Raw genomic sequence first — 26,677 nt, forward strand, 5'->3', positions numbered from 1 at the left:
AGGTGTATACCGTAACGGGCCTGCGATTACTATGCCGCTACTTCTGTTATTAGCCAAAGGCTAGTCCACTCTATAGTAAAACAATAAACGCGTCATCGCGTGCTAAAAGTGCGTCCATTTCGATCTATAATCGAAGGAGATACTATGCAGTCTATTCAAGCTGGATGAACTTCTTGGGTCAATTTAACTCGACAATGTAGCATATCGCAAATAGATACGCTGCTGGCTGCAGAAGGTGCAGGACCAGATTCCAATGGAATACAATGGGAATACGTGACAAAACGATGCGGACAGCAGCGCAGAGCTGAAAGTGAGTCACTACCGCCCCAAAAAAAGTATCTCGTTCAGCCAGCTAGTGAAGGATTCTAATGTGAGTCAGCGTACGCTGTTACCGATTGTTCGCGAAGACTTCCAGTGCGCGTCATACGTCATTAGACTCAGATCGATACTTTTCGAGTACAGTCAAGCCAATTTATTTCACCGATGTTATTTACTACCCAGTGCTTTCATGCATCAAAGCACAGACCGTCTTCTATTTTTTCTCCAACGAGAAGTATCTTATCCTCGACGCAGAAATTATCGCTGGCTTACTCACAATTCAGAGAATGCTCCTATTAGGAAATAGAAGCAAATATCTCGTTGAAGTTCATGTTATGAGTGTGATGTCCAGTGAAGAAGATCTTATGCCAGCATTATTCCTTCAGATAGGGAAAATGCATTAGTAAAGAAGTTTATTCGCACATTTTACAATCTACTGTACAGGGGTACTTCGATAAAGTGACCCACCGACTCATATAAGCCGCTTAGTGCAGGATTGGCTGCTTGACAATACGCGCATGTTCTGGAACGGGCATGTATGGTCACCGAATAGCCCAGGTTTGAATCCGTTTACTTACGTGTGGAACGTGGAACGAGGATCCAATAAGTATGGATACGGACACGTAGACTCGAGCACTCATTCGTTCGATTAAAAAGGCGTTCGAAGGATTTAAAAAAAGCATTTGAACCCAAATCGAGGCTGTAATCGAAACGAATAGTGGCTATATTGAATCAGCATGGCCTTTAGGAATGACATACGTAGAAAAATATCGTTCAAAACATCGTTTTTATGTATATCCGGTTTGAAACAAAGCATACGACCAAGCCGCAATTCAAAGGCCATATCTTCGTCTGAGCCTCTAGTGTTTGTTATGCGAACTGTGCGGCCGATAAGGGAATACCCGGAGCCTTTAAGCGAAACTACAGAAGTGAGTGACCAGATGCCTGAAACGTAAGTTAACAAATAGTGCATTGCTGGTGTCAAAAGCTTGACATCAGTGAGGTCAATCGTATATAGTTGTCATAGCTAACATCCGCATAGTCCGCCAATGGTCGCAAGTGTATCTTTCTCAGTAAAGTATATCTTTTGACCTAATTGCAGCTGTTTTGCCTTTATCAGAGATTTAACCGAGGATTAGCAAATTAACTGATTAACGCTGGAACTCGTTCCTTTAGCAGGTTTTGCCTTAATAACGACTGTACACACTTACGTCTTTCGACTTCCAGTGCAGAGCAATCTATAGATATTATTGCTAGATCGAATTAGTATAGTTCAGAGCGAGCCATCTCCGTTCGCGTCATCGATACTGCACAATGGCCGCTGTGGCAGTGCAAAATTTATTAATATCCATCTTAGTTTTAATAGAAATTTTCAATTTGAGAACAACTTGAACCTTATACAATTAGGTTACATATAATACATAACAAAAACATTATTCTCGATCTTGCGGTAGTACAAATCGCACTCTGAGCATGTAACGATTTTTACTGCCTGTGAAATTTTTTACTTAGAAACATGTTTTAGCCTTGTCGACAGCAAGTCGTCGTTAAAATTCGATGGGTGAATTTAGGTACATAAATAGATGTAGCTAAAAAAAACTCTTCCGGAGACAGCGGCCCAGATTTTGTTCAGTTGAAACCCAGCCTAAATGGAAAAGATGAAAAATTCAACAGCGAGAAATAAAGATAAACTGTTGAAATCCAGGGAGGTACATGATGAACGATAGTAATACTAATTAATAACCTAATCATTGAAAGATCAAGGTATATACGTGAATGACTCATGATCGATCGCCTGAACAGGAAGCTACTTCTTTTGCAGATATGCGTCTGTATGTTTCTGGCATTCTCTAATCACCAAGACAACCTAAACCCTGCTTAATTTACAAACGGATCGCAACAAAATCAAAATGGCTAAGAATTGTCTTCTAACTACTAACCGAGAAGGGTCCCATTCGATAGTTTCTCATTTGAACATGTGGTAGCCTGAGGATTCTTTATATGCTAGATAATGCAAATCGATCTATTATCTGCTCAGACTTGCTTCAGGTCTGCAGGATAAATCTCCGCTTGTTTTTTAGCATGCGCCTATATTATCTATCTCTCATACAAATTGTTTGTCGTATAAGCAGAAGTCCTTCAACTACACCTCTACAAATGTATACTGCCCTACCACCGTATCAAATTTGTTCTATGATAGCATTTAATTACGCCTATCGAGTAATGTACGTAATGGGAAATAATGAATATGGAACAGCCCAGCTAGAAATTTATGAGTATAATAGTACCTGAAGTACCCTATAGTAGTACCTGAAGTAAAGTCCGAGCGGAACGCGCTTACAAAAAGGTTTTCTCAACAAGCGGCGTTTACAACCGACCATGTCAAAACTGGCGGTAGACAAGGTTGTTACTAATAACATTAATTAGCTAATGCTCGGGTATGCGTACATGAAGCGACAACTTAAAGGATTACCTGTAGTCGTAATAACACGAACCAGTTGTCGGCAAAAACACAGGTTCCTAGGGAGGGTGAAGCTGGATCCCAAAGGACAGCATTACGCACAACACGCAATACCTGATCAAAGCTGACGAGATTTTGAAAACTGAACATTTCAATAATACATGACCCCTTGTACACTGGACAAAAGTCAGTATAAGGGGCGTGGCCGAGTATGCAACTGTGATAAGCTGTAACGTGGTTTCTTAGTTAGCATAATAATCCTTTTTTTCCAAGGTGAGCTAAGGCCGTGCCTATAGATGTTCTTTAATCTGTTCATCGTCTCAAAAATGGCTTTAAGGATATTTTTTTTTTCATTTTTCGCCTTCTCTTGTCGAGAAATCAATGTTGTAGTGAAAACAAAAACCTTTTGTAATAAAATATCTAAATTAAACGCTTTCGGTAAAATCTAATGCAAACCGATGCGCTCTTCACTACACACTTGGTGCCTATTTACTTCGGAACGTTTTCGTCTACGGATTTACATATCAGGTCTCTACTCACAATGTGAGAGCCATCGTTGCTGTCGAAGTTCTCAAGTACGCTCTCTAAGTTCTTAATTTCCTATCTGTCACACTGATGACATATACTTAAACGCTTCCAGTTTTGGACCATGCCGTTCTTAAAACTTCCAGAAAACTAAACTTTTTTTTTTGCTACCAGTGGAACTCAAATATTTAAAAAAAAAAAGTGTTTTGTCCATCATTCTACGTCATTGCTTGTTATATTTATTTAATTGCGTTTTTAATTTGCTCATGTTGCTCGTTGCTAGACGTTATCGGGACTTTAATTTTAGCTCGATTTGCCTCTTTCTGATTCTTGTTATTAGATATGAATGTTGTCCCTCTAAGGGGTTCAGTCAAACATAGTGTTTAGTGCTATTCGTTCACAAAATGCGCCCACCTAAAGCTTTCTAATTTGGGTTGTCTACGTCGTGCCTAAATTAAAATGGTTGTATAATGGGTATTATAGTTGAAAAAAACAAAAAAAAAATCTGCACTATTTCGCAAGTGTATGTTTTAGAGCGGCCTATAGAAAGTTATGGGCTGCTTAGAATTGTTTTTGTCGTCAGCTGTTAGACTGCTTGTGTCAGTTGCAGCCTTTTGTTGTGTCTCTGATACTAAGCTCTCGAAAATAATAGACTTAGTTTAGGATCAAGTAGCCTTGTGAATATGACAGATATTGTTATCTGAAATGATAAAGCTTCAAGTCGAGGCCTCTCGATGACCCTCCTACAGTCACTGTAGGAGTGCCACCGAAAAAAAACCCACTTCGTTGACTTCCAAGACGGGAAATTAAACTCTAGCTATTTGTCAAACTGAAGGCTTCGTACTGGTGAAAATGAAAATAATGATATGTAAAGCGCTGCCATTTAACAGTATATTTAGTCCGTCGCCTGCGACGACTGCAATGGCTTTGAGCCTGCTAGGGAAACGTTAGCATTTAATTAACCTGCTTTCCAATTGCCGCAATTACTCTAGAAACACTGCCGCCGATATGAATTCCTTTAACACTGAAACTAATTGATGCATCAGTACCATGGTTAAAACCTCATCTGTAGGCCAATTTCTAGCAGATACAGTATTGATACGAATTTCAGAGTCCAAGAAAAAATTTTTCAGATGTTGTATTTTCAAGAAGTGAAAGGAGGTTGTTTATCCCGCTAGATTTCAAAAAAGCCAAATCGTATTCTAGTCCTCAGTTCTAGTAGCTTTGTTTTTTATTCAGTTTACCCCTGTTTAAGCATACAGTGCTATGATCCTCGTCAATTTAAATCAAGACGTCTGAAAATGTGGGCTTCGAAGTAAGAAATTCAAAAGTCACTAAGTACGCCCGCATCGGTACTGAAGTTGCAGAGTAATTTGTTCTGACGTAAACAACTGTTGACCACCGCACGTAATAGTGGAAGCACCCCGAAGTGTTTATAGAAAATATAATGATAAATAAAATCGGGAAGCTTCACATAACAAAACAAATAGGTTTCGTCAATTAACTGTGTTTTGCAAATTGATTTTTTACAGTTAGACTTTTTAAGAAAGCATTTTTGCGGTGTTAAGGCCATCATTGAAATCTATAATTATGGTCAACAAAAAAGTAATATGTTTTGCAAGTTATCCATTTAGAAGGCCATCATTTTTATCTGTTAGGAATATCCAGAGGAACTTCAATCGTTTATCATTGTACAATATATCAATAATATTACATACGAAGTCAACAGAAGTCCATGCATCGTCATCGAAAATATGCCCATTAAGTTTCTGTTTATAAAGGAATATGCAACCCAAAAAAAATCATTATGCCGCCGCAGTGTCTCGCCTATTGTGCGGGTCTGGCATCCATTTACATTGGCATTATCACAGCCAACAAGATGCTTGCTTCGCAGTAATATCCAAGGTTCATCAGTTTCCTCCCGACAGGCAAACGAACGAATGGGTTGGCCCTTTGTTCAAGTTGGCTTACTTTCTCCTCTTCTCCTTCACGTTCTCTCTGTTGCTCCGCACCCTTCAGAGCTCGTCTTGTTCAGTCTGGGGCATCGTCCTCGCTTTAGACTTTTGTAATAGTCTAACCTGGCGGTGTTAGTTGTGCTTAGTCCTCTAAGGCTTTTACCATCATCGACAGTGCTGCCTGCCTGTTCGCCGACCTACCGTCATAAGCCCCAGCGGCAATTCCGCTAGGAAGCGGGAGACATCCCATAGCGGATGGGGAAGTCGGCGAAGGGTGCCTTCGCCGTAGCCAGCTGAACTTCCATTCTGATCCCAGCAATACACAGCACACGGCCGAACTACCGGCGCATGCAATTCTCCTATACAAGCTCTTCGTCTAATCATCCCAACCGAGTGCTCCGTTGTTCCTTCCGTCTGTCCTAACGTTGCCAACGATCGCTCCCGGACTCGCTACGACAGGCGACCAGTAAACACCATCAACCGCCTGCTGCTATGCGCATCCGTTTTCCTTGGCCGTAGGCTTGCTGCCGCAACACCCGCTTCTCGCATAACCAATTCCCTGAAAGTGCAAAGCCACCCTTAAGCACACAGCAACGTCATGCTTCAACTCGTTGTATGCGAGCGCAAATTCGAGGAGGTGAAGACCGGAGGAATAGGCATGGCAGGGCAAAGCAGAATTGAACACAGAAAGTGAACGTGGGACTCTGCGCGTTGAGACAACGCGCGAGCAGTGCCACGAACATATGGTATCGCCCGTGGCCGTTAGCAGCCATAGGGAAAGTTGCGGGTCGTTTTTAGATAGCGACGAAGAAAGAGGGACTGCTCTCATGAATCAACGGATGTGTCAGATACCACTGCCATTGCCACTAACTGGGACGGCGGCGGCGCCGTTGGAGGCCTATCACTACCGCTATGCCAGCGTCAGCCGAGTTTCTAACACCGTTGCTTTAAGTCGCCCCCTTCCGCCCTTTGCGCCCCCTTCACCAGTCCGACGCTCGGTGCGCCTCCCCCGGTCAAGTCCCACCCCAGACTTCCTTCTCGCGACCATCCCAGCTACCCTTTTTCCAGCCCCAGTGCAAGCGTTTCCCCCGCGTAAACTCCCACCAGGTCCTCTCGTGATACTTAGCAACACATGCTCACTCGCATCCGCACACAGACACAGGCGGTTGCAACCCGTCATAGTGGCAGTCCAACGACTGGCCCCGCCTCCGGTGCCGCCTCCAGAGATAGGCCTGTTGTATAGTATGGCTCGTTGCTTTGCGCTCTAATTGGCCACCGAATAGTCCCGCCTACGTTGTGGGACGACCAAAAAGAGTGTTGGACGTTCCTTTTGGCGTCGGTGCTCAGCGGGGTTGAGGACCGTGGGTTTAAAGGCTTTGCTGTGGGGGTGGTATTCTTGAGCGAAGTAAGCAACGACAAGTTGCGCAGAAAGCTTAGAAGCGAATGGGGTTTCGATGGGATGCGTCCAAAGAGGCGGGGGTGAGAGAATCGATGCGCGAATAAACAGCTGTGTGACGCCAAGGGGCGGTGGCGTTTCTGTCTAACCAGCGATTGCATGCACATACGGAGGGATACACCTCGTCTCACGGCAACTTGCTCTGTTAAAGGTAGATGTCTACGAACTTGCGTATCTCGTAGTCGAAAGCACATTCGCTTGACATCCTTAGGCTGTAAGAGTTGTATCGAGCAAAAAACAGAAGCCACGAGATAAACGCGTGAACAAGAACTGTGTCCCCTTTGCTTTGCAGTTTTTCCGGCGGAAAAGACCGCCATGTCGGTCTAGAGTCCCTACGTTAAAAAAAGCGCCCCCTAATTGTCCCTGTTGTAAGAAACGCCCTATATGCTAAACCGTTCAGGTAGATCGAATTCGTGTTTCCAATAGAGTGCGCTAGAGTGGTTAATAGAAAAAGTGGTGTGCATGCTTATCGCTACGTCGATTGACCGGAAGACGATTACGCAAAGGTCAGCGAGCGGATCCTGCGCTGAGCCGTCGAATTTGCTTTGAAAAATCACACAGTCTTGCAAGGTACAACGGTGGGTCGCTGTGAATTTCAAGGTAAGAAGACCCATCTCTGGTGTAAATTACCCTCAAAATTATACAGTTAAACCAAGCAGCTTCTGTACTGGGTACGTTTTATTTCAAATTAATATATAAAGTCACTTAGACGCTGTTGATTAACATTGTGGAAATGTCGCTTATGCTGTATCAACTACACTTGCCTTCAAAAAAGTGGAAAAAACGCCATGAGATGTTTCTTGGCATACCTTTTACTTTTGCAAAGGCAGCGCCTGTCTTAAAGATACAATTTAAAGCTTGTTTATCGTGCTTTTCAGTTTCCTTGGATCTTGAAGCTGCGAAAATACATGCTAAAATTTAGTTAATTTTTGTAAAAAAAAAATCAGTTTTATTTTAGGTACTCCCGCTAGATTGTTCATGGCCGCTTTAAGCGGGGCGTCTCTTCCGGATAGAAGAGATTCGGTCCTCTAGCACATACGAAAGGTAAAAAAAATTCTCAAGATCTATCAGCGGTGCTTGTAGATTGTACACGTTTACTAAGCAGTGTAACGGCACTAAAATACATATTTACTATCCTCATTACGGCATTTTAGTTAGTTATAGAGGCTGTTTCCTGCTTTGCAAGAAACGTCGATCCTTTCTCGAAATCAAAATAAATTACAACAAGCCACAAGTAAACTCTTCGGACATTTAGTCATAATATTACATAAATAGTTTGGATATGTTTTTTTTAAATAAAATATAATAGAAGATCTGCTTGACGTTCTTTATCAAGCATTTGTTCATAGCGGAACTTTTCTCACAAAATCAACGCAATGTAAAAATTCTTAATAAATCTACAAAATCAATGTTGAATTGCTTCAAAGTTGGCCGCTCACAACGCGTATAATATATATATATATATATATATATATATAAATTTACAGGAAACATATTTATCCGATCAAACCAAAACTTAGCGTATAGATAGCAGACATACCTCAGAGTCTTATCTTAGAGTGTTTTTATTTTAATGCCGTTTCACAAAATTACGGGTCTTTTTTCGCATATGTGGACCGATTGCTATTAGATAGCAGTCACGAAATCGCTTCGTATTCGAAAATTACAGGAACTCAGGATTTTGTGTGTTTGCAAAATATCGTTGCCTGTAACATGTCTGGTAGTGGCGTGGTTGATTTGGACGCATCCTTATTTTTTTGCTGTAACAACAGATTCGTGTTTTATTCATTCTATAACATTAAATTATTGCTAAACCTTTTCTACGTTAGTGCTATAAAACGCGTTGGTTAGTACTTGCGTGTCATGTCAGCTTTAATCTAGTTCGCAAAGCTGAAGCCAAGACAACAAATTGAAACGACTCGCTGATGGAGCCCAAATGCCCATTGGGGCAAACTGCAGCTTACAGTATCAAAGCAGCTTTTGTCTGTACCGGTAACGCTGATCAAATGCGTACATTGCTGGTGGTTGAAATAGACGAGATTTGAAGGTAATGATCCTTCAGCTCTTTATCTACATTTAACTATCTTTATTGAAGAACTACCTAATTTTTTTTTCGCCTCATGACAAATTATGCGTTAAACTAGGACTTCTGCGAAGATAGCGAAATCGCAAATATCTGTGGATCGCTTTAGCTAAAGCTAAGAGCTGCAATCACGAAGCTACTGAGTCCCGAAACTTCAAAAAAATGCATAGGGACAAGATAACTCACGACATAACCCCACTGCCTACTTTGCATATTCGTACACACGCTCAACGTCAATTTAAAAAGAATGATAGTACGCTGATGATACAGAGACATCAAGCAGAATAGTTTTACAACAAACAGAATTAGTCTTCATGAGAAAACCCCAGATAAGTCTAGATAAATTTTGCCCAATCTTTGTACATGGGTAGCACCTAACGTGTGTATCTAATAGAGGATGTTTACGTGGGAAGTTAAAATTTTTGAGTTTAAATACCGAAAAAACTACGTCGAATGTTCTAGAGCTACATATATTTGTAATGTTTATCAGTAGTAAGCTTCGGCTAGTTCGGCACCGTTTGCCAGTCCCGAAATACTGAGTTACTCGGCATATACTTATTATTAAGCGGCTGTTACTGAAACCGAGTAGCTTTCAGCTCCTTTCGCAGCGTATGCGTTCCGATTCTATGAAGATTTCTATGAAGTCAGCTGAATCAGCAGTATACGTTTATAAGCATGCGGCAGACTTGACAAAAGTACCGTGCTTTTTTTGGCAAGCACGGCTTTTGGCAGGATTAATCAGGACAACCCTTACAGACAGATCCCTCAAATGCCACAGGCTTTCATACCTTGCCTTGTGACGAATTTTCGGTGAACAGTACGTACATAACAAGGTGCTTCCTTTACGAATCAGCACCCTCTCTGGCGGATAGTGCCCCTTCATAGTACTAGGCGAATGCGAAGCGAGAATCTGAGTAACAGTGAGTGATTCAAAATTATATATACTGTGCGGACCATGGTAATCGTGGATACCATATAGGACCTAGGCCACTGGGCTAAGGTTGACAGTTGACCCCCCCATTGGGCCAAGTAGTTGTTATTTATTGTATTGCCAATTGGCGCCGAAGACTATAGGCATATTCTTAGCGCGGCTGCCTAACCCCACAAAGCACTTGCTGAGTATATGTAGTTCGAGGAATGCGGTGGCATATATGTATATATACATATTTCGATACCGTTACGAATATCTTTAAACATCCTATTGTCGTATATCGGCTAACTAAAATTTGCCTCGAAGGTATGTAAGCTGTGTACCATGTGCTATGGGTGTGTAACTATCGATGGCGACAGCCATCGTTTACTAATAAGAGGCACCAAGCACATTTGTGGACCCTCAAAGATGAATCTATCTAACAATCTCTCCATTCTTCGCGTAACGTAATTTTTGTCCATGCGGCCCGATTCCGTTCTCTACTGGCCGTTTTACTGCAGTGATTGTTAGACGTCGGACCGATGCCAGCATGGTGGGTCTTTGTGGAAAGTGCCGCATCACTCAAAACGTTTTTGAGTTGTACGTTTGTATTGTTACAGTTAAGCATTGCTTTGTACGACTGACCACCAAACAAAGTGTGCCTCCAACCGGTTTTAAACCTAGACCATCATTTGTTCGTAAGTTTAATAAAAAAAAAAAACTATACTATCAGGGGATGACAAACAAACTTGCCCCGTCCAATTGACTTGAGTAGGTCGCAGCGAATAACCGTTAACTTTAGAGAAGCTGCGTTTTCGAATCAAGCGCATACCAGCGAGCTCACCGATCTGGAACCTCGTGATCCAGATAACAGTCACTATTTTAAATACATCTTCGTATGAACTGCGAGGCGATTTCCATTTACTCAGTCTCTCGCTTGCGTTTAACAAAACCGATAGTACACTTAGGAAGGCGTGGCTTTAATTTTAAAATAAAGGTGAAGGTAGAAGTTACTTGAAATATTTGGGTTCGTACAGCAAACTGAACGCTTGGGTGAACTTCGACGCAGCTGCCCGTAACATTAACAAGGGAACATCAAATCGCTTTGAGAATATCGTTTTGAATAACAATATACACAGACACAGAGACACTACAGTAAACTTGCAGGTGAGATCGGCAAGGTCTCTAGACTGCCTGTTGACGGGAGAAAATTCGCCTTCACGTTGCACGTAACGAGGCCCTTATTACGTACTTTTGGTTTAATAGCAAGTGTTTCTGGTGCACTAATGGTCGGTCTGTTTTTATTAAACCATGAAAAATTATCGATCAGAATCCTGCTCGTATCCGATTTTTAAAACGAGCGTCAACCTCTAGTTGTTCGTTGATTGCCAACGTCTTATGAATGATAGTGAACGATAAACTCATTTGCAACAAGGACCAATCTAATTCTGCTAGCTGAGTGTCCTTGAGGTTCATTGCTATGAAAGCACAATACAGGTAGAGGACCTTTATTGCTCCTTTGAGTAAAGCCAGTGACGCGCGCAATTAATTAATGATTTAGGCCGCCGATGTTGAAAATATATCATATTTTCCACTCCAAACGCCGAGAAGGTTTACAGAGAATAAAGGTTCACCGGAAACTGGCAATTTCTTGTAGCCAGCGGCATTTTAGAAGACGCACGCGCCCTGTAAAAAACACATCCCCTTGAAAGAGAATTCGTAGTAGCGCGCACGCAAATGGTGAGTCATAGTCGGCTGTTGTTTATGTCTAGGAATAACTTTAATGTAGTTCTTACTGCTCGCATCTCCGTGCTAATTTGATTATAGAATCAGCCTTAAATAACACAGATTTGTTTTGCTCCCGCTGTCCTTTTTGTCCCCCCTGCTTATGCATGCGTATTGTACATAAGACTCGGACAGCTACCGTGGGACTATAATCGAGAAGGGAAACTTAAACGAAAACGTTATTGAATAAAACTTTTTGAATTCAACTTACGAAAGTTGAATTACTAACGAAAAAATATACAAGCCGAGATTCCAAAGGTCGTCATTAACTGATGCCAACGTCGTAAGGTACCCGTATTAGTTGCGCGTATCGAAAAGTCATGGGGCTTGAAATAGATAACACTGTCGCGTTATCGCTTAGCAGAAAACGCATCGTTTCCGTTAGTGTCTGACATAACTGTTTCAGAGTTTTGCTCGACTGCCCCTTGACGACACGTGAAGTAAAGTGTCAAGGACGCAGTCTCTTCAGGATGTTGATCCTTCGCAGGATGTTGATTCTCGGGCTTCATTTTGACCAATTACTCAGTTTTCTTTCATTTAAAAATCAACACGAATAAGGTCAAAAGCTTTGAATGTTTCGTGCTGCCGCGTAGGACACTCAGCAAAAGTTCGATAGGAAAGAGAGGCACTCGAAATGACCAGTCAACATATACTATTGAACCTCATAGATAGTTAATAGTCACTGCGGTAACTGGAAACACGACAGACGATTGAAGTGCTCGAAAATACTAAGTGAAATTGTACATCAACTATTTTATTGACGTCTACAATTTGTTTACCGTAGTAACAATGCATCTATTGTTAACCTAACTTCCTGTTGCTTTTTTTACCATGAAGAATCTCAAAAAATCTGCGATCAAACTGCTACAAAGGCCTATTAGAATAAGGGGGTTCCAATGTAAGCGATTTCAGCGGTTGGTCTGCACTATAAGGAGTCAGTCGTCCTGTCTTAATGCTGCTTTGCTTAGGAAGCCGTTTTTCCTAGATTACTTACAATTGTTCTTGGCAGATTGTGCGACAAGTGGAGAGATCAACTGCAACAGAACATGGACACTAGACCAGATATATACTTTACACAGATTGCTCTGATTTTTTCTAGGTGTGGTGTCTTTCTCTTGAATAGATTATCGGTACAAGTAAATCCCCCGATTTGAGAGAGTATTTGATGTGCGTTTGGGTTGGGACTTGTAATTCATAAGCGGCAACTAAAAATTAACACAAACATAAACTGAAAAAAAAAAATATAAGACTCGAATAAGGTGTTAGAATGAGGAGTTCACTTCGACTGCTAACAGCCAAAAATAGACAGGGAAATATTATGGGCTGGCTTTCTCAGTCAGAGACTGGGCTATTGAAGCCACCGCGCGGAGATCGTTTCAATTTAATACCAGTGAACCATGAAAACTTTTACTATATAAGGAATCAGCTAAGAACCAAAGCTGTGTGCAACGGCAAAGATTGCGTAACGTTACTGCTCTGTTTAACGTCAGTCCAGTCTATTGTACCAATGGGCGTTTGCTGATCAGAAGTTTCCATAATCGTCATTTCCAGCAACTGGTGCAAATAATCGAATAGGCCAACAAGCAAAACGGTTACCTTTCAAATTCAGCTGAAAACTTATATTATGATAACAGCTCTCTAGAACGAAACTTTGTTTCAATCTTCAACTCAGTAGGCGTTTTGGTAAAGCCCAGTGAAGGGCGGAATCTTTCAAGAGGCTTTATCTTAAAACTAAAAAATTACTTACTATTAATCATTATTTTTAATCAAGTAACAAACGAACCTCCCTTTACATACAGCCAATCTCCCCGTCTCGATCGAGGCACTAATTTCCGCACAATAACTCCAAGGTCATATATGTTATACCAGTTCTAAATCATGTTACATTTTTAGCTTTTCGGCCTGCAATTGGACCAACCAACCAACGCGCTAATTACGTTCATTGCAACTGCCATTTTTCTCAGAATATTCCTCCCCTCTTCCCCGCCATTATCTCATAAGTGCTCGTTATAAATTTGCTAAAGCGCCTTTATTCGCTGCGCATCGGTTCCATTCATTGAGACAGAAAGTCGTCCGCAGCATTACGATCTTACAACGGTAAACAGCTTATTACTACACCCCTTTTACGCTTGCGTTGTATACTGGTGAAACAGATAGATATATATATATATAACCTGAAATCTTTAGGAACAAACACTCAGAGTGTTATTGAATCGATAGTAGTAACTATGACTTCAGCCACACGGGCTCACAGTTTACAAAGTCTATACCTACTTAAGCTTATAGACGAAACTTGGGTTTACATGGCCAAAATTCATTTTTTGCCGAAGACAGCTTAAGATGAAGGGTATGCGCGTAAGAAGTGTGAGAAATTACTTTCTGTGACCTGAGCGGGTCCGATAGTAATGGGAAAGGCTGTCGTATCCAGGTAGCTGAAAGGACTTGATGGGTATGTCAAGAACAACCTTTTCGAATGCGGATTTCAAATCATAGAATATGTGGCACCAGAGAAATTCCAGTTATACGTCATTAGAGTCCGATCACATTGTATTTCTAAGAGCAGCATGGCCGGAACACTTTCTAGATTTATTATACCTTGTTCCTGTTTGCATGGTGCATGGAATTATACTTTCCGCGAGTCTGCACGAAACTGAAATAGGACAACAGCGATCGCGTTGCAAATAGCACCTCCCGACTCTTCAAAAACAAACGTACGTTTGCCAACTTCTGTAAGGGATAAGGCAAGGCGTCAAGGCTGCAGGCTATTGTGTAGGTCATTCGTACGTCGACTAATGACGGATTGACTAACCTTTTAGGTGACTGATACGTGCGAAGTTAAAATTGCCGAACAGCTTTACTTTCTGCAGCATCAGATCATGGCTTTGTCATCTAGGGGTCTAGCTAAGCGTATGGTAGCAGAAGCTCAAAAGGTACCAGCGGCAGCGATTCAACGACCGAATCAGCCGATACTTTAGCTCCTAATAAACGCTGCGTTGTCTTACATGAAATCAGCATTAATTTGATTCAGTTATTATAACGCAGGTTTCCAGCCTCTTCAACACGAATCCTAGGTTTGTACATACCCATATATATAACTGTCCCGTGCATTTGTTTGCTGGAATCCTTTTTATTTACGGAACAAATGAACACGCAGCTTAGATTTAACGAATCCCCGCAAATGGCCAGTTTAATAGACAGCATCAATTAAATATAGAAAAAATAAATGGTTTAAATAAGAAGAAAAATGCGAGGAATTGAGAAAACAGTTTTTCCTTGACAGGGGAAAAGAGAAGTTCTGAGTGGAAAGGAGCTGGTAGAAGGAACAGGCGTTTGCATATAAAATATGCTACATAGATAGTAGATTTGCATCAACCAAGCGCCACATATGTCTGTGAATATTGTAGTTTAAATGAGCGCTAGCCAGTCGGGTTAATTATTAAATTAATAATAACATTTCTTCTATTATTATTTTCTTTGTAAAAACCCAAACAGCAACAAATGGACAGAAACTAATGTTTATACAGATGCGCTCCTTATAACTATACTTCTATTAGTAAAATCGTTCGGTTTTTTTTTATATGTGATGTAAAGGTGTATAAACTTCGTCTGTTATGATCCATGATTGTTACACCTAGGTTAGTTTGGAGTTCAACAAACATTATTTTTAACTAACCCTTGTTATTTATAGTTTAAAATTCAAAAGTGAACCTTAAAATGGCAGGTCAAACTATTTTCATAACAGTCTTTCCGATTATTTGCATGACTCAGTTAACTCTTCCAATAAATGAGTAAGGCAAGCTAACCTTCTATGTTTTCGCTAATGTTTTTCTACAATAATAACTATAATAACGGAACTATAATAATTCATCTCTTTCTTTGCTCAGGCTTAAGTCAATTATCAAGTTAAAGTTCGCTGGCTTTTATTAGTGCTTTCATAGGTGATTTTCCACTACTTTCTTCGGTCCTGCGTGGATCATTCATCATTTTTCATACCTAGGTAGCTCCATTGAATTACGTAATTGCTACGTGACGGTATTCTAGATATTCTTGCCAAGTAAGTGAAGCAACTACACATGATGGGCTACATGACAGAATCATTGAAATTCCCTTTGAATCATGGATTATTAAATTATCTCAAAAAGTATAACTAAGATGGCATGTAACTCTACAGGGAATCAGAGCTCGGTTGATTCAAGCGGCTTAATCGGGCAAGAAAAAATCTATCAAAGGCTTGATTTCTTCTATCTATTCTATATTCGCTTATGAGACGAGATCGTGCTGTGATTACAGGATGTTCCTGAGTAAGGTTTACGAAGCTTCACTGCTGTGACAGTACCCTAAACAAAATAGTTGTCTTTTCTCTTCCGTAAAAACATGTTTACATCATCTTATGTACATAAATATAGAAAAGAGATTTTCGAATTACTTCAACAAATCTTTCAAAAATTTAAAAATAACCTTTGTAGAAAAATCTTCTTCTTGTTCTTATCGTTTTGAAACAATACTTACACTATACAATATTACAGGATCTTTTGGCAATTATGCAACCCTGAGAAAATTAACCGATTTAATATCTAAAGAATATACGGGTCCTTAACAGTCTCATTTCTTTGTTTCCTACGCTCATCTTACTATTCTTTGTTTGCATTGTGTAATTTGAAAAAGGAAGACTTCGCCTGGCCTATCAGGACTTCTCGTCGCACAGCCTCGTCTGCTCGTGCCACTAAGTCATACAGAAATATTTGTCGACCAAATTGTTTTTCCAGAAACTTCTCACCTCCTCAAATAACGTTTTTTTTTTTTTTTTATGGAAGTATTTTCAGTTAGAAACGTCCTTTATTGGGCATTTTGCCCCCTGAGAACATTTGTGCGGCACTTCTCGTCAGCCGTAACAGGTTTTTGCAAAAGGATCTGTCATTGTAGCCGTGTGTCGCTCAATGCCAAACGAGATGTTGAGAGGCAACGAAAAACCGAATTCTTCAATGCAATTTACGCAGGTTGTGGACCATCCAGGCTTTTTTTAATAGGATTCTATAGATTCAATATGCCTGACCATAGTCAAACTTTCCTAGCTCATTTTCTTGGCCAAGTCACGAGTTGTGTGCTGGTCGTTTGTCCTCAAAAAGTTTCACGCGGTTCTCGTACAGCCGGATGGGTAGGGTGCGTTGCTTTGGTGCGAAGTGCCATTATTGGACTTAGCGAACCACCTTCGAGGAATCGCCTCAACGCGGTGAAGATCTCCAGGGATACTTTGGATGACCTTTTTACTTCAACAAAAAGTTAAATATATCGAAAATATACCTGTTCTACCTGGAACATTGATCTTTAGAGCCATAAGTTGAAGTAAAATCCTGTTCGCAAAATAACAAAACTATATAGGGAGGATTTTATATTTTTTAGTTATTCATAAAACTTATCCGATAAAGAAGCGGTTGACAGGCACATAACTTCCGAGTAAAGGAAGACCTAACCTTTACGGCAGCCTAATAAATCCCGTATCAGCTCGTTCACAGTAATTTTCCGTACGATAGAGTGGAAAAATAAAATAGCAATACTGCGTTAGGTAACAGTGTATAACACCAGTTTTATTGTTTCAAAAGAATATTAAATTATCGAAATTAATTGCAAGCCATAAAGAACAGTTTACTTATATGCATGCAACTTACCAGAAAAAAATCATTCGTTACCAAGGTTTGTATGGCGGATCGAAAAAGGTCTTCCATAGCACCCTTCAACGTGAACTAAGCTTGTGGAAAGCCCTGATAGGCCTCCAGGAAGGCAACTGGTAAAATTTAGTCGGATTTTAGGGAGGGCTTTACTATGTATAAGCTTCGAAAAGAACGTGATATTACGAACAGGGACTGCGCTTGCTAAACTGGGTACTACAATTGACAATATGGAGGTCGTGGAGAGATAAAGACTCGCGAGACGTTATTTTGTTGTAGGTCAGCCTTTCACGCTATAAGACCTTGACGAATAGTTTGGCAGATCCTGCTGCATAACACATGTTCGGCTTGCAATACAGATTTCGCTCTAGAGAATTACAATTGTCTAGATTACAGCTTGGAGTACAAATAATTCAAATCAAAAAGCAGAAATCCGCAAATGATCATCTATAAATGGATCGTCTTCATAAATATCTCGTTCATTAGTCGAGAGATCTGTCAGTGTCTCACACGATAGGAGAAGGTCAATAAACAATCTTGATAGGTGAGCTTGGTTGCTGGTAGAAGTTGGGATCGCTAAAATTAAATTAAAAGAATGACATTACTTCCTGACAGAGCCAATACAAAGATAGAATCTGACATTTATTTTAAAACAGAAAAGGACACAGTACGTAGCGGAGAAAAATAATCCCCAATTGAAGTTCTGCTGTCCATGTAAGAATACAGAAACCTGTGAAACTTACAAATGATAATTTCGGCTTAAAGTTCGTGCTTGTGCATAGCGGACAACAATTGCGACCCCTAAGGAAGAACTCAGAAGGATAGGATTCATTTGTCAGCAAGAGGCAAATTCGGTGCAAAAGTAGAATGAGGCCTGTCAAGGTTCATTTTACTTGCACTATGGTAATCCAATTATTAAGTTTTTGAATAAAAAAACAGTTACAATAATATGAATTGGATAAATGAACCCATTGGCTAGAAAGCTAAGTTGCAAAATTTGCTTTGGCGAACTTACTGCAGAAAGTGAAGATTTTTCTTGTTTAAATAGAGATAATTACCGAAAACAAAAATATAGTTTGATATGACTACATACCGGATCTATGATCTAAGTATTCTAAGGCCAACGGGACTTTTGATTGATCAAACCCGATCCCGCTGGAGGAACTGTTGAAAATTACTAAACAGGTTGCTGGTTTTACGCAGTTCATCATCTACTCCCGTACTTTTCCGAATCCCAGTCGTAGACCCTCACAAATTTCTTTTCGGCACAAGGCCTTGTGTTGCGTAAGGCTCGTCTCATTTATAGGTAGTGTACCCTCACCCTCAGTGACTTTCATCTCTCACCCATTTACTACGGTCGCAGATTTGTTTTCGAACAACGACTTGCCTTATAGATACAACTGAGCGCCTGTACATTGTGTACAGCTAAACAATCGAACGCCATGGACTTCAGAAGCAATTAGAAGCGAAACTGTTCCAGCAAGAGCTTTTATATCTATAATAATACCTTAACGGGTGAAATCTACGAAGTAGAACTATCTCAGTATTACTTACTGTTCAATGTAACCGATTCCGATAGAATCGGTACGAATAAATCGATGTGTCATCGTATTTGTATGCTACAGAGTAATTCGGGTGCCATCAGCAAGTGCATGTGAGGTTTGTTAAATGATGGAAGCTATGGACGAAAGGACCATTTGCCGCTAATTGATCTGGATGGAAAGGAAGCTCCCAATAAAAACTGTCGGCAAGTGAACCTAGTGGTGCCAGCTCGGCAGAAAACTTAAAGATAGTAAACTTACACGACGTTAATATTGTAGGCGAGCTATTTCGAAAGAACTTTATCACGGACTATTGAGTTATTACAAACAGACCGTCTGTCTGTCTGTTTGTAATAATTCAATTTTTTAACAAAAATTTTGTTTATTTATTAGAGCACTTACATGTATAGTGTAAGTTTACTTCGCTCGAAGATCAATACAATATAAGGTCATTGCTTCTTATACTTCTTGCAAAAATATTTAATTATGATCAACTATTTATTATCATCCAGTTCAGGGCTTATCAGTGTGCTACCTTTTTAGATCGCTACTAAGCGCTTCGGGACGTACTTCATGCTGAAATCCACAACTTGCTTGACTACATCTATTCAGAGAAGAAAATATGGGTGTCTACAAAGATCCAGAAGGCATTTGTCATATGTTAGTGGGTTTTATTAGACAAATACACAAAATACGCTAACTGGGCAAATGATAATTGGTTTTTTTCGAGTGCGGCAGGTCCCAAACGAGAGATGAGCTATTGCGGTCGAAATATGGGTTTATGTGTACTTAAACAAAATAGTAAGCAATTTCTCCAATGAGCATCCATTCTAAACTAATGGTAGCAATCGCGATTCCTTCAACCTAGGCAAGTGTTCCTCTTCCTAATGTTCATGGTAACCCTAAAACGATAACATTGAAAAAAATAATCAGATATAAATATACGTAGTCCAGGCTAAAACTTCATTGGGGTGGCTTGAAGTCTTCTCATAAAAATTTATACTGAGTCAGATTGATTTCAAATCAGTGATTCGAAATATAAAGCGAAGCGCATACACATACGTATAAGAAGAACGGGTTTAATCAATAACGAACGTATTGGCAGTAGCCTCGTTGTCGTATCATTAAAAGTTGTATATCGTTAACCTTCATTTTAGTAACTTTTTTAGTAATTTGCCCAACCAGCTATTGATATTTTTGAGCACTTAATTATACTCAGATTATAGAATTAATTCCTATTGCGGGTTGCGGAAAGACTCGAAAAGCGACCTCTTTGCCGAATTTTCCTTCGAAGTCATCGTCTTTATGTTGGTGTTTATCCAACACAATACGATCGGACCCACGCGTGTATCATCACTCTTTTTATGGTGTCGGTTCCAGCGGTTTCAATTGTCTATTTATGACGCATACAGCAGTGGTTGCAAAGGAAGATCACAACGGATGCCAACAATCGTATGAAATTCTTCTGGCAATTCGTATGCTACTTGATTCACGAGCGTAGCAATGTTCGGGTCGTGCTGATAGATGAGACGTATTTTCTTCGTGCCCCAGCGTGCGTGTCTCAGATTGGCCTTTTGAACATAACCTGCCTTCGTTCTTCGTTTAGCCTACGGCTCTATAGAAGTTTTTCTGGTAGCCTCTTTTCCGATACTGTTCTCAAGGTACATTTTGCCGGCTGATAAAGTTGAGGGTACGAAACAAGCCTAAGGCTCACGTTGGATTCAACCTTCGATACTAATCTATACCCGGAGTAGGGTGTGATATGAGGCTGGGTCTGATAATCTGAGACGCATTTACGATAATATCAGGTTAGCCAATATTTGTTGCGGCCGTATGCTAAAATGTTCATCCGGCCCAGTTCAATCACGCCGGCCGTCTAAAATCGGATACGGATTTTGACATCTAGCTCAAGTGTAAGCGGTTCTTGTATTTGAACGCGCTCGTCTGAGTCGGCTTTGCACATGGGTCTAGAAAAGTTTTCGGTCATCGCTTATGCGCAAAACCCGCTCAGGAACTATTCTGTCGGAGTAACACCATTCCGTCGGATACGACAAGCCGCTACCAATGAGATGTAAGTAGTGCGTAATTGAATTGGGAATCGTACTAACACAAATTCTGGGCATGGTGAATATGTGGGGTAAAACTGTTCGATAGTGTTTCCTATGGTAAATGTAAGTAACAGTTACCGAGTGTGTTTTCTGTGATAGCTTATTCGAAAAGCATTGAGAAAAATAGTGTTATTGAATATAATCGCAAGCACAAAGCTCGTTCATACGAAATTCAGCAAATCGCCATTTTGAAGCGAAATGTAGCGTGAAATGGTGATTGGGCGGCCTCGTTGGAAAGGACAGGAAGGACATACAATTGCTCATATGCACCTCGTAATAACCACTACGGTTCGTTCACTCGAATGACTCTCAGACGATGAAGCGTCGCAATCTCTTATCAAGCTACCGAGAATCGTCGAGCATATAGTAAACGCAACGTGAGACATGTCCTTAGTTTAGAATCTTGTAACCAAGGGCAAAGTAACATATTATGTGCTACATATTATGACATACTGCTCCCAGTGCGAAAATCTGTCAGAGTGTCGAGAGCCAACAAAGGCAATCCATCCAAAATTAACTGCATTTGTTGTTTGAATCGGCGGCAGTATGTGACTGCTCTTTCCACTCCATATGACGACGCCCCTTGCCAGTGGTGCTTCGGGCAAGGCATCCACAAGACTCAAGACAATTTCGCGTTCATTTCGTAGTTTCAACATACAGTTCTAATAATACTGTCTGATAGTACCCTATGGATATATAACCCAGTTTTCATTTTCGGTTAAGGGGTTCCCTTTCTGCTAAAGTCTGGCAAAACCGTATAGGTCTAAAACGTAGAGCTACATCATTTAGGCTGTATGGGAGTATACCGAAATAACCGACTACATATTCGAGATCTGTTCCTTTTCTATTGAACGTAGACCCGATATATATACTAATAGCAAAAATAATAATACTAATTGCTTAAACTAGTTTCGCTTTTTTTAGGAACGCTATGGACCCGGGAGCGCATACCGGCTTAGGCTGGCAAGGGCCTACCGCGTTTGGTAGTGGAAGCACGGATAATGCAAGTGGAGGGCCAGATGCAGCACTGGATTTTTCGAAACAGGCCGTGCTACCAGCAAGTGCTTTGGCGGGTTTGACAAATTCGCCAACCCCTGCTGGTAAACCGAACACAGGTGACCCTATGCGATTGTGGTACACAGTTGACACAGACCCAAGGTATGCTGAAGGACTCGTTTAGGCGTAAATGGGCTAGACAGTGGGTTTATTTGTTGTGCAGTTAAACGAAAGTTAGGATCCGAAGCTAATATTTTTCATTGTCCGTATATTTGGCTTGCGACAGCATCGACAGCAAGCAGACTGATTGACTGAGAACCCACGGAGCTCTGGCTGAAAGTTTACCGTACAGCGATCTTTGTTAGAGGACAGTGTACTATATTTTTGTGTCATGATCTGTGAATGAAAGGTCGCATAAGATCTGGTAGTGGAAAAATGCCATTCAGCCTAAACGTCTATTAATACATGACTGTTATCATTCATCATCGTGTTTTTACATGCTTTCATTTTCAGAACTGCAAAAGAGATATCCCTGGAGGCACTCACTTATAGCTCGATTGATCAGTCCGTGTACATTATGCTTCAGGTAATATAAAGGCTCTTCTTATAGAGCCTTTGTTGTTCCATTTGTTGAGCCTAATGTGTTTCATTCTATAATGTATGTATTATATTTTGTACAGAAAAATATTGACAATATTTTGCTTTTAGAAACTGATTGATTCTTTTGACTAAATAATTGAAATAGTTTCACAAATGCATTTATAAAGCAGTGTACCTTTATTTAAGCCAACCAATTTAAGATAACCAATTGTAGCACTGCTTTCTAAACCAGCTTCTCTGTACTAAATAAGACGATTTCAGTGCAGCCGCATGCTATGTACTGGATAGCGATGGTCTGTTAGTCACTGAATAATAACTGTGTGGTAACTTTTCTGTTTCTTAACAGGTGGATTGCCCATTTCCAAAGAAATTTGACTTGATAAATATTCAAGATCTTGTTTTCGCAAACTTGAGGGTATGCTTCTCTAATTTAAAAAAAAAAAAACACTAAATAGCAACATAATCTTTTTGTTATTTGCAAAAGCATAGGTCTGATACTATAGTCAGGATCAGACTTGAGGGATATACTTATGCTTAGAATTTTACGTTTGTTAATTCTATAACATTAACTCTTATCGCACATTATTTCCATATGCAAGTGCTTATTTATATGTATCCTTTGTTAGGACGGAAAAAACTCACACCACAGCGGTAGACTCCTATATTTTTAGTCAGCAACTAAGCGTAATGGATACCAATACTTCGATTCAATTGCATAGCCACTTAATGCCGTAAGTGGTTTATTTTCTTCCAGAATGGAATGTCGTTAATGGAATTAAGTGACTGCCTGCGGATTTTGGCAAAGTATGCTAAGGAATTGTTAAAACCATCTAGGGAAAGGTGTGTACCCTTTAGCAATTGAGTTTTTTACAACATGTTGTCCCATAGAAAATACAAATCGATTCTAGTTAGAGAGTAGAAGCTACTAGTGCAAGGTCGAGACAATCTTCCGACCAATGAAGCTCTCCTATTAGGCTGGGAAAAATTTCGTAGAAATTTGGGAAAAACTTCACTAAATAGAGAACACGACATTTGCTATTGCTATAAGTTGACAGTAAGTTGCCGTGCTATCCAATCCCTTTGTTTGTTCGTCACTTGCTTCATCTTGCCTACGAATATTGGATACTGCCTTATCAGAAACTAGTGCATTTCGCCTCAAAGGTGTTGTCCAACCACGTTTTGAGTAAAGTAAGACCAAATCAAGATCCAATCGTCCAAAATCAAGGAGGGCAACTCTGGCGATGTTTACTGTGTGTCGCTTTGCGGTATCGTGGAGTAGAATGTTCTGACCTCCTTTCTCTTGGATAGTCTAGTTTACTTGATGCAACTAAAAGCTGCGGGATTTACATCCGGAATCACTGTTAGGCATTCCAATAGACGGCTGGCTTTCAGCACTACGTGTCTCTAGGATACAACAAGGACAAATACACGTATCGGTCAACTCTTTAGTTTGTAGGAAGCAATTTTCAGTAAATCAGCCTTTGCCAGTCCTACTAAATCCGAGCCTAACCTCCTTAGACAACGATCCGGCTGGATCATGGGCCTTGAAGTTTTTTTATAACCACCCATAACAATCTTTGGTCCATGCTGACATCGAAATACCACAGCAGCCCATCTTTTCGGCCAATTCCAGATATCTTCGTCGGCCACCTTTTGTCAAAAGAGTCTTCATATGATCGTCATCAAAACGGTCGGTTGGAGCAGGGGGGCATCTGCCAAACTTTTAAGCATTCCTTTTAGCGATAGCGTCGTTACTGTACAGAAGGCAAATGTATCGGATCGTTTCGGCAGCTTTTTGGTTATAACGAGGTGCATAATATAGCACTTTTCACCTGAAACATCCATATTTGAAGAACTCATCGGAGTTAAACATACGTATGAAAAATACAATACAGTTATAGCAGAACAGAAAGGGCAGATTCAAATAGCATATCACAAGCGAGTAACAAATGAGGGAACTGCGTCCCTTTTTTTTTTCTGTTTTGACGCCTTAAAATCGCTGCTTCTTTTCCTTTTAGGTAGGCGCAGATGAATTAAAAGTTTCTCCAGAATCGATTTGAATGCGTTTAACTTAAAGATAGATCACCTCATTATTAACTGAGAGAGTTCCTCTTGCCCTTTGTTAATTGGCAAGCAAATTAGTAACCGTCTATCTTGGATATTTCACTCAAGGTATAAACATTGGAACAAGATTCCCTTCTCGAAAGGTGGTGTCGCTCAAAAATGGGTCAGAATGGAGGGCACTGCGCCGATCTTACATCAACTTGGCTATACACACGTAAGTTTTGATAATAGATACAGGCCAAAAGTCTGAGAAAAAAAAACTCACCGAAATCCATTTTCGGAAAGTTGGCGTGGTCTACCTATATTTAACCGCTAAACACGACCTTTAGTTCTGGTCGATTTATTGCGATCCACTTCCAGTTTTTAGTTTTTGCTGTATCAACGTTTTTATGAAGAAATAGAACAGTGAACTGGTTATAATTGTTTAGTTTCTCCTTTAGATGCAATCGAATTGAACCGGTTTGCTCAATGTTTCAGGAAACATCAAAAGGATACGTATTTCCATTAACGTCATATGGACCCCCTTTAGCCCTCATTAAGGTGCTTTCCCTTGAGCTAGCAATGGCCGCGGCAGAGCTTTCAGTCTTCTACAACAATCGCCATCCTAAAGCAGAAGTAGGTACTAGCTCAAAACGTGCTTTTACTTAACTTCTTGGATACACGACGTGTAAAGCAGAGGGTGCTTAGAAAGCCACTTAGCCCTATGAACTTGACGCATTGTCTGGATAATGTCACCCCGCAAAAATGCAGCATTTGCAAGAATAATTAATAACGTCATATTAGATAATGAATTAAGACAAAAAACATTGTTATTGATTTAAATAGAGCGTATTCGTAGCGATTTTTACCTGAGTGAAAAAGACCATATTCGGACGTTCTTTAAAAGAAATATCCTGTATTTTTTAAATTTCGAAAATGACGACATCTCAAGAGAACATCTAGCAATGTCTTATGACGGTAGCCATCAATATATGCAAGTCGCTTTTTCATTATGTTGGATGTCTGTTGAAGTTGATGTTCAGGTTATTTTCTCTGTATCCATTTTTCGTTAAGGTAATAACCGATATGTTATACTCATCTCGGCCAGCTGCTACGACCACTCAGAATAACGTGACTTTATCAGGAGAAACTCGAAACACACAACCTGCAGCTACAGGTTCGTTCAACGTCATGGACTTACTATCCCCTGGGCTAAAGACGATAAAGGACACAGAAGATCCACCTGATGATATTTCTGACGCGAATGGGTGTCTCTCCGATTGCCAGCAGGTCAGAGAGACGGGCAGTGTTACATCAGTCACTTCCTTCAGTTTTAGCCATTCTGGGCAAACGTGCTCCGACCCGGAAACTGTGGTGCCTCAAGATTTTTCAGTAAGCAGGAAGCGTAAAGAGCTTCATTCGTCAGAACCTACAGATCTCACAACGAACAATCGAGAATCGAGAAAGGACCTTGGGAGACAGTCACAGAAGACAAACACAAGTAGCAGCTTTGACAGATCCGCGAAGGGCCGCGACTACAGCGCGAGTCAGCGGGACCCGTACGCGTACGCGGAGGACCTCAGCCAGCCGCGGCTGGAAAATAAAAGAGATGGTCAACCTTCGGAATTGAATGGCGACGGCCAGCAACAAGGCATTACTCAGTGTGCTGACAATCAATCTCAGCAAGATATAAGACACGGCTATCAGCAAGAACTACACAAAAATTATCAAGATCTCCAGGACTTTCGGAATTCGTACGGACAGTACCGACGCTTTCTACCAGACAATCGATTGCCAATGCAGGAACAGCTCATGGTGTCTTCTACAGCTTTACCTAATCTGAGCATCTTTGGAGACATGCTCGGCAGCGTCGCGCAAGAGCACAAAGACTAAAACATAAAAAATGTCCACATCTGCTTTTGCATGTAACAATACAATGTGACGATAGTAAACTCTATCGATGATAACCCTACTAATAAAATAGATTTCTAATGCAATGTCTACCACAAACGGGGTTAGAATGTCAAAGAGCAAACTTGCAACTGCCTCAGGATTAAAAAGAAGAAAGAATCCTGAGATAAACACAGCCCGTTTGGAGCTGTTACAAATTTATAATAAGAATCCCTTTATTGATAGAGCACTTGTGTACCTAGGCAGTGTACGTTTCTTCTTTGTTTACTTAATTTTGACACTTAGCTTTATTTAAAAAATGCAAATTGGACAAGAATCT

The 26,677-nt window shown here is 40.5% G+C and overlaps 1 protein-coding gene across 1 annotated transcript; it reads left to right on the plus strand.

Annotated features, from left to right (window-relative positions):
* Nucleotides 1-806: 806 nt before the first annotated feature.
* On the plus strand, nt 807-26,671 carry LOC111265816 (uncharacterized). Its single transcript, XM_022842744.2, has 8 exons — nt 807-1,270; nt 21,733-21,966; nt 22,318-22,390; nt 22,751-22,819; nt 23,159-23,244; nt 24,577-24,682; nt 24,946-25,083; nt 25,522-26,671. Exons 1-8 carry the CDS (start codon nt 1,056-1,058, stop codon nt 26,338-26,340), a joined length of 1,740 nt encoding a protein of 579 aa, XP_022698479.2. The 5' UTR covers nt 807-1,055; the 3' UTR covers nt 26,341-26,671.
* Nucleotides 26,672-26,677: the final 6 nt, after the last annotated feature.

Source organism: Varroa jacobsoni, unplaced genomic scaffold (genome assembly GCF_002532875.2).
Source record: "Varroa jacobsoni isolate VJ856 unplaced genomic scaffold, vjacob_1.0 scaffold_1017, whole genome shotgun sequence".
In the NCBI taxonomy this organism is placed as follows: Eukaryota; Metazoa; Arthropoda; class Arachnida; order Mesostigmata; family Varroidae; genus Varroa; species Varroa jacobsoni.

Excerpts from the sequence above, each read along its gene's own strand:
- LOC111265816 (XM_022842744.2), top strand. The coding sequence starts at position 1,056 with ATGGCCTTTAGGAATGACATACGTAGAAAAATATCGTTCAAAACATCG. Across the intron at positions 1,271-21,732 it reads AGTGACCAGATGCCTGAAAC|GAACGCTATGGACCCGGGAG; the intron begins GTAAGTTAACAA and ends CGCTTTTTTTAG. Across the intron at positions 22,391-22,750 it reads CCGTGTACATTATGCTTCAG|GTGGATTGCCCATTTCCAAA; the intron begins GTAATATAAAGG and ends GTTTCTTAACAG.